Raw genomic sequence first — 7,515 nt, forward strand, 5'->3', positions numbered from 1 at the left:
AGGAGGGGGAGAAGGAGGAGGGGGCAGTTGGAGTTCTACTTTTCAACACGGTTTGAGAGTGTACAACCACAGCATCCCCGTTGGGGTGCCCAAAATTTCCAAGAAGCAGCAGCGAAAGTACAGAGCTTTGTCACCATATCATGTTCGAATGATTATAATACTCACTCGCAGTCAGTTCGAGAATCAGAGAAATAGATTTGATAGTTGCAGTCGTTTCTGTCTGTTTTACTTTCACGATAAATTCAAAATGTCGCATGCTAATCAATCACGGATTTGCACCAGGCAAATCGTCGGATCACCAAAAACGAACAACTTCGGAGATGATGATGCCTTAATGAGATTCGCTCCTCACAGAGAGTAGGATTCCATCTTTTCTTTATGCTTTTCAATTAGATTTTACTTCTTTTTGCAAATTTGATTTCATTATATCCGTTCTATCCGTCGTCTGTTCACAGGGATGAATTGAAGAAAATGTTGAGCAGTATTCCACATCAACTGCGGCCTCAATTCGACCAATGGTTTCGAATAGCAGTGAGTGCATTACATTACGAATTTGTATTTCGTCTGTATTGCAAGGTTTATCAACAGGGAATTCTTCACTTAAAAAAACGATATTAATCTTAAAGCTTCATTAATCTGTAAAATTACTTTAAAGTAGATCATAATATGTGGCGATTCAACCGTTTAAATGTAAGTACTGTATTCCTGCTCTTGTTCCATAACTTGATTGATTTTGGAGTGGAAAGTAAAGCTAGGTTTGAATCATTTTCAACATGCGTTTTAGGAACAGAATTTCTGTAAGAAGATACAAGCAGCAACTTTGATCTAATCACACAGGTGCCATAGCCATTTCTTTATTCAAGATAGTTTCTTTGATCTATAGCTATCTCTTTATACACCAAATCGTGTAGATACCTGGCACTTGAAGATCTCCAAAGGCCAAGATGCTTATGTTAGATGTAGACCTCCTTCAAGGAGATGTTTGGGCATACTAAATGCCCAAGAAAACCATGTGCAATTCTTACATGGTGACATTTCTTCTTTAAGAGACGTGGTTCTCATATTGGAGATGGGAACCATTTTTTTATAGTAGTTTTCCCTAATCTTCACAGCCCTTACAACTTAAGTAAGTTGTATTTTTCAATAATTAAAAGTATCTAATTTATTCCAAGTGTCTTCTGGATTTGAAACTAATCTTGGTAGCTCCTGCAAGGCTGGCAACTTCGGTAAGTCATGTTTTATAGTACTTAAAGTATGGGATTTCTGTTTCATAGTAATCTATGTTGTAGGGGTGTTGTGGGTTTTGGATGATATGGAATGAGGATAGTAATGTACAGAGGTGGTTGGGTATGACTGGATGAACCATATATTACCAAATTCTGAGTAATCATCTACACATTCTTCCAAAATTTGGGGGAATTAAACTCATTCCTTAATCACTACCTTCCATTCTCCATTCTCCATCTTTTAACTCCTACAAACTAGAAAAACCATACTTTTAACTATTGTGTTCAAATTGAAAAGTTACAAAGTAAACTGTTTCATGCACTTTCAGGTGAAAGAGGCAATTGAATTGTCACATAAAAACCAGGATACAACTAGCATGCAAAGGTAAGCACCTATACATTACACTAAAAAGTTGTCACCTTGTAGCCATTTGTTGATGAACTCATTTGCTTCTTGGACCTAACAGTGAAGACAAATCTGAATCAAGAAGTTTAGAATTAAGATTCTCAAACAGCATCATTCCCACTTTATTCACTGGCGATCACATACAAGCAATTGGAGGTGTACCTTTAGAAGTGACTTTAGTTGAAAGTCGTACCAAAGAAGCAGTGAAGTCAGGGCCTGAAGCCTCAGGAAAAGTTGAAATACTAGTTCTTGAAGCAGAGGTTGATGGTGTCACAGGAGAAGATGTGAAAAATAACAGCATACTTGTTAGGCATATGGAAGGCAGTAGATCTAGTCGTGTGGATAATCTATGCCTGAATCTAATACAAGGCGCTGCTATTTTGCCCATGGTTTCTTTTGTACGTAATGACAAGTGGATGAAGAATTCCAAACTTAGACTGGGAGCAAAGTTTGTGAATAATTCCAATGGTGTTCGAGTCAAAGAAGCAAAGTCAGGATCCTTTCTTCTCAAAGATCGTCGCACTAAAGGTGAGAAACGATATAAGTTTTCTTTATTTTCTGCCTTTTTTTAGATTCAGTGCTTTTATTGTCATTGATTTTACATATGACACTATTTCACAGTTTATGTTTGGGATATCTTAATTATTAATGAGAGTTATTGTGCAGCATACGCGAAGCACTATATCCCATCTCTACATGATGAGATATGGCGATTACGTAAGGTTGATAGACACGGTTGTTTGGCTAAAAATATGGAAAAAGCAGAAATTATAACTGTGGGAGATTTTCTTGTTCATTTATTTCGACAAACTCAACGTCTTAAGGAGGTATATTTCTTTTCTTTTTGCAATATTTCTCTACCCCCTCAATTCTCGTCATTCTTTATCTTTTTGCTGCTTAAGTAACTTATTATAACTGTATAACATTACAGTATTTATAATATATGTTGGGATATTTCTAGATATTTGATCATTCAAATCATGCAAAAAGTTGGAGGATTACAGTGGAGCATGCTCGAGAATGTCCTGCTAAACTGCAGTACTGTTCTAGTTTTGACCCAAAAACTAGGGTTTTTTTCAATGTCTCTGGTGAAGTGTTGGGATTATTCAAGGACAAGAGTTTTCTTTCTAGTGATAAACTCACACAGACCCAAAAGGCATGCTTTTTTTTTTCCATCATTAAAATCCAAACACTAGAATCATTTTTTCTTTATATATAATAATTTTTGTTGCTTTCAAAATAATACATGGTGTTGATATGTGGTATCAGGAAGCAGCGAAGAATTTGGTAATTTCAGCATTTGAGAACTGGGGGGATGTAATCCATGTTGAGCAGGAGGGCAAATTTGTTCCAAAAACTGAACCTGTTACTCTCCGCACCTTTGGCAAGCACATATTCCTGGATGATCTTGACTTAAACATTGATGAAACTTGTTTATTTGGTAACATGGTATCTGATGGGAAATGTCCGGACCTAGAATTACTACCTGAATCTTTAAGGAGAAAGTATAATGAGATCTATAATGGGTTTGAGAGCCTTCGCATTTCCAATCGGAGTAAACTAGAGGGTGATCAGAGATATAGGTTGTGTAACAGATTGAAGATCCTGTTTTGTGTTGTAACCTTCAAAATAAGATCCTTCCCTGAAAACGGTTTAGATGATATTCATGCTCATAAGAAACCAAGATTGTCATAGGGAGTTGTGTGTATAGACTATAGACTACAGTTGCTGCCCGTTTAAGAATGTGTGCAGTTATACTACAGAATAGCTGATATATAGATGACTAATGTATACGGCTTTCAAAGTTTTATAGAGGTAGGGGAAAAGGGTAGAATGACAAAGGAAATCATTAAGCAATGTCCTCTTGCAAATGATGTTAAGCTTTTTTTTCTTATTATTATGTTTGTGAATAAAGTTGTGGGGTAAAAGATATGTAGGTCTCTTGCTTTTTAACCGTATCTTTTTTCTTTCTTTTATTTTTTTTAATTTATTCGGCTAGGGAAAATTATTTGTTATATTGGTTGTTGTAACTTGCTTAAATCTATAACATAGGACACGAAGGGGGATGCGAATTTGACTAAAATTGGTTCCTTAGGTTCTAGTTCACAGATTCTGGGAGACATGCATGAGTGGGTTATACACGTTAGGGTGGATAGTTATACATTGTTGTTTCTTTTTATTTAATCCGAGCGACTTAACATGTTAAGCTAAAAAAACTTGCCTTAATAGTTGATATTTAGTTGTACTATGGTATTTAGAAATGAAAGATTGAACTTGAATTGAATGATTAGGGCTAATAGTTGAAAGATTATAAGAACTAATTGCTATTTAAGAGACTAGCAAGTCTTCTTGAGCTTTTGAGCTTTTATACTAATAGACACTACAAACAAAATAATATTTAGTGGCACATATATTTTATGGCACAATCTTTTTTATGCCACTATAATATGTTTTTAGTCGCATATTTTATGTTTCACTATAAAATCAATAGATTTAATGACACTCAATAATCTATGTTACTAATATTTTTATTAGTGGCACAAAAACTTAAAATGCCATTCAAGTTCTATATTTAGTGTCATATAATTTTTTTATTTACCATTAAAGTTTTATTAGGTGATTTTTTCCATTTCTTTTTGTGCCACTAAAAAAATTAAATTACCTCTTCTTATTCCCCAATCCAAAATGAATCGAATTTTATTGCTAAAATTTGATGTTTCCTCCACTTCTTATATCCTAATCGATCGCGTTTACCAGCTCACAACATCATACATTCAGCCAACGACAGTTTGCCAAGTTGAAACAGTTGATTTCATTAGATCATTATCCAGATTACGATTAGTAAACTCAAAATCAAAACCAACTAGAGGAGAATCAAAGTTCCTTATTGCGTTATCGCTCTTCTCTGAGCTCCTTCTTTTCGAATCTACATGACAAGAACGAAGAAGAGGAGTTTCTGGATCCTGTCAATGCCGCCTCGAATCACGAGCCGGAGGAATGTTTCTTCAATCAACAAACAAAATTTGAATATGATTCACATAAGTTCCTTGAGTAGACTATGTGTCGCCATCGTTAACGCATATGAAACAGGAAAGCAGAGAAACGTCAATTCAAAACCATGATCTTCCGCCTCCGTCAATGACTATGATACATGGTTTCGGTTCATGGCGATGCCTAACTCTCGTTTACCCACTTAAATTTCCAAAAGGTTTTGTGAATCGACTATTTTGTACTTCTGATGGCTTGCATACTCGTAGATTCTAGTTTCCTTTTGAAGGTAAAATGCATTTTGTTAATGTCTGAAGTTAAATTTGTTCATTAATTTTAGACATTGTTTAATGTTCCTTGGTAAATTTTTGTTTTAGGATCCCCAGTAAAAGTGAATTCATGGACATAGATTTGCGTCGCTGTATCCAGGTATGAATCTATACTCTCGTTGTTTAATTTGGAGATTTGGTGCTGTATTGTCTCAATTTACATTATATGTTTGTATAAAGATATGCTCTTATAGAACAACCATTAAAGTATGTTTATTAGAATTGGTTATTTTTCCAATATTAGGATGTTATGGCTTTTTGGTTATAGATATGTACTCCTCTATATGGTAAACAAGCCTGTATATTGTTTCTTTGGTCCCAAACATAATTCATGAACGATGATATTGAAGGTTATACCTCTAGTAGAGTGCTTTGTAGACCTACAAAACTAGAATCCTAATGGATGCACAAAGAAAGCTGATGAACTATGGAAACATGCAACAAATAATTATGAACTGGCCATTAAACTAAAAACTGGAACGGTCTACATGTAACTTTTATAAATTAAATAAAAATATGTAGCTTTATTTTATTTGTAAATTCACTTCTTCTTGTTTATGACTTTGTGATGAAATTAATTTATGGCTCTTAACTACTAGGGACTTGCATTACAGGTGCTTCATTTAACACTTTTTAATATAGTCCCTAAAATTTTATATTGTTGTATACTTATATTTATGTATATTGATTAACATCAACAGTAGATGTCATAGGAATTGGGTGGAATTGTTCCTGCCCATGCCCATGAAAACAGACAATAGTGAGAAGTGTGATCAGTATTCACAGTAAGATATATGTAAACAGTATTGAAATATCACTTTTTCTTATAAGTTTTCACAATGAATGACTGATTATTATTTATTAACCACATTTGTTAACTATGAAGTCTCGTGCAACAATACAGTTGCAATTTGACTTCCATAGAGCAATTTACACCCTTTGCAATGTTTGGTCAATTTATGTAATCTTTTTCTCAATATAATAACATTGTATGCTATTCAGGAAATTTGATATTTTTGTCAAGAATAATCTTTTTTTCTTGTAGTATGGATTTATAGAAGACACATCAAGAACAGGTAATAACAGTTGTTGGAAATGAGATTCCTTTCAATTGATTATACAGTCAATCTGCTATCTATATAGTTATTGCTCATGTATTGAAACCAAATTACTCGGTTAATACATATTCTTCTATTGATTTATGTAAAATTCCAAAATTGATTAAATGAGTTTTTCATCCATCTTATGCATTCAGTTACACCAGTGCCTTGTAGCTTGTGTAGAAAATCGTAAATATTATTCATTAATTTACATAAAAAGATTGGTATTCAATTTTTTACTTTGTTTTGCAGCTTCCTTTAACCTTATTTATAGATGGGTATTTTACATCCCCGTCAATGGGAAATCCAATTGCACCACACTATGATTGGAAAAGATTTAACTTTGTTTTGAAGTGTGAAGAGCTTCAACAGGTATATGATTCTTTTGTTGTTGTTAAGTGTCGTTTTTGGTTCATGTAATGATTTTTACTTTCCAATTATTTTAGATTCATGATGATAAAAAAAAATATATTTGAAGATAGAAAAAATATCAAAGTTGAAATTCTGCAAAGAATGCTCAGATTCAACTTTATCATCAGGGCCTTCATTCTCCATTGATACAATTCATGGATCATTTTTGTTACTACTTCCTATCTTTTCTTTTTTTAATTTTAATTAACAATTAAAATTTTTTAATTAATTAATTTATTATTTGATCTTATTTTTTTTCTTTTTTCTCATTATATTGCAGACACACATGAGTAGGTCTGACAATTGGGTTGGGTTCGGGTTGACGGGTTAGAAAACAAAAACTCAACCCAACCCATATAATATATGGGTTGACGGGTTGGCGGGTCACGAGTTGGTGGGTTGGAAACCTCAACCCAACCCATATAACCCGTTTAAGTATATGGGTTAGCAGGTTCACAAGTTAATGAGTCAAACCCAACCCATATAACCTGTTTAATAAATAAACAACACATTTTAAAAAATGAGGGTTTTTCAACATAAATTCATAAAATGATTAAAGTAATTAACATAAAAAAGTTTTCAACATAAATTAGTAAAGTCAATAACATCCAAATACAAATGAAAAATGAAAGCATTCATAGAAAGTGGATGTGTTCTTCGTTCGTGACTCGTGAAATAATGAATGTATTTTTTCTTTTTCTGATTAACGAACCGCAAATGCAGATTAGTCACATACGAATACGGAAGGAATACAATGATACGGAATATTACGAATACGGATGGAAATCAAATTTAATATATATATATATATATATATATATATATATATATATATATATATATATATATATATATATTAGTTTATAACCCGTGAGAACCACGGTTAGAAAACTAATTAAACTTTCTAAATAAAAACTCAAAACTATTAATTAATAATTTTAAATAACTTATTAATTAAAATATATTTTTTGTTATATATAAAATTATAATCGTTGATTCAAATAAATACGTAAAATATATTATCTTATAATTTATATAAATTTTATTTTATTATA

The 7,515-nt window shown here is 32.7% G+C and overlaps 1 protein-coding gene and 1 long non-coding RNA gene across 7 annotated transcripts; both read left to right on the forward strand.

Annotated features, from left to right (window-relative positions):
* Nucleotides 1-3,585, forward strand: LOC145080942 (calmodulin-binding protein 60 A-like). Of its 4 annotated transcripts, none has more exons than XM_079023207.1 (8): nucleotides 2-357; nucleotides 456-690; nucleotides 785-837; nucleotides 912-1,611; nucleotides 1,694-2,160; nucleotides 2,299-2,459; nucleotides 2,594-2,788; nucleotides 2,902-3,585. In XM_079023207.1, exons 4-8 carry the CDS (start codon nucleotides 1,544-1,546, stop codon nucleotides 3,325-3,327), a joined length of 1,317 nt encoding a protein of 438 aa, XP_078879333.1. In that variant the 5' UTR covers nucleotides 2-357; nucleotides 456-690; nucleotides 785-837; nucleotides 912-1,543; the 3' UTR covers nucleotides 3,328-3,585. The 4 variants fall into 4 exon arrangements, with proteins under 4 accessions (XP_078879332.1, XP_078879333.1, XP_078879334.1 ...); XM_079023208.1 differs by having other exon boundaries at nucleotides 456-531; XM_079023206.1 differs by lacking the exon at nucleotides 785-837 and having other exon boundaries at nucleotides 1-357; nucleotides 456-531; nucleotides 1,556-1,611.
* Nucleotides 3,586-4,359: 774 nt separating this feature from the next.
* Nucleotides 4,360-7,234, forward strand: LOC145080988 (uncharacterized). Of its 3 annotated transcripts, none has more exons than XR_013695569.1 (3): nucleotides 4,360-4,909; nucleotides 4,998-6,421; nucleotides 6,496-7,234. It is a non-coding gene; the product is annotated as an uncharacterized LOC145080988 (long non-coding RNA). The 3 variants fall into 3 exon arrangements; XR_013695575.1 differs by having other exon boundaries at nucleotides 4,998-6,025; nucleotides 6,302-6,498; XR_013695563.1 differs by having other exon boundaries at nucleotides 4,998-6,498.
* Nucleotides 7,235-7,515: the final 281 nt, after the last annotated feature.

Source organism: Lactuca serriola, chromosome 1 (genome assembly GCF_051521515.1).
Source record: "Lactuca serriola cultivar US96UC23 chromosome 1, Lser_US96UC23_V15, whole genome shotgun sequence".
In the NCBI taxonomy this organism is placed as follows: domain Eukaryota; kingdom Viridiplantae; phylum Streptophyta; class Magnoliopsida; order Asterales; family Asteraceae; genus Lactuca; species Lactuca serriola.

What these genes read in the sequence shown, in the direction of transcription:
- LOC145080942 (XM_079023206.1), top strand. Translation starts at nt 149, where the DNA reads ATGATTATAATACTCACTCGCAGTCAGTTCGAGAATCAGAGAAATAGA. An exon ending in AGATTCGCTCCTCACAGAGA is followed by an intron (nt 358 to 455) that starts GTAGGATTCCAT and finishes GTCTGTTCACAG; the next exon opens with GGATGAATTGAAGAAAATGT. An exon ending in CAAAGATCGTCGCACTAAAG is followed by an intron (nt 2,161 to 2,298) that starts GTGAGAAACGAT and finishes GTTATTGTGCAG; the next exon opens with CATACGCGAAGCACTATATC.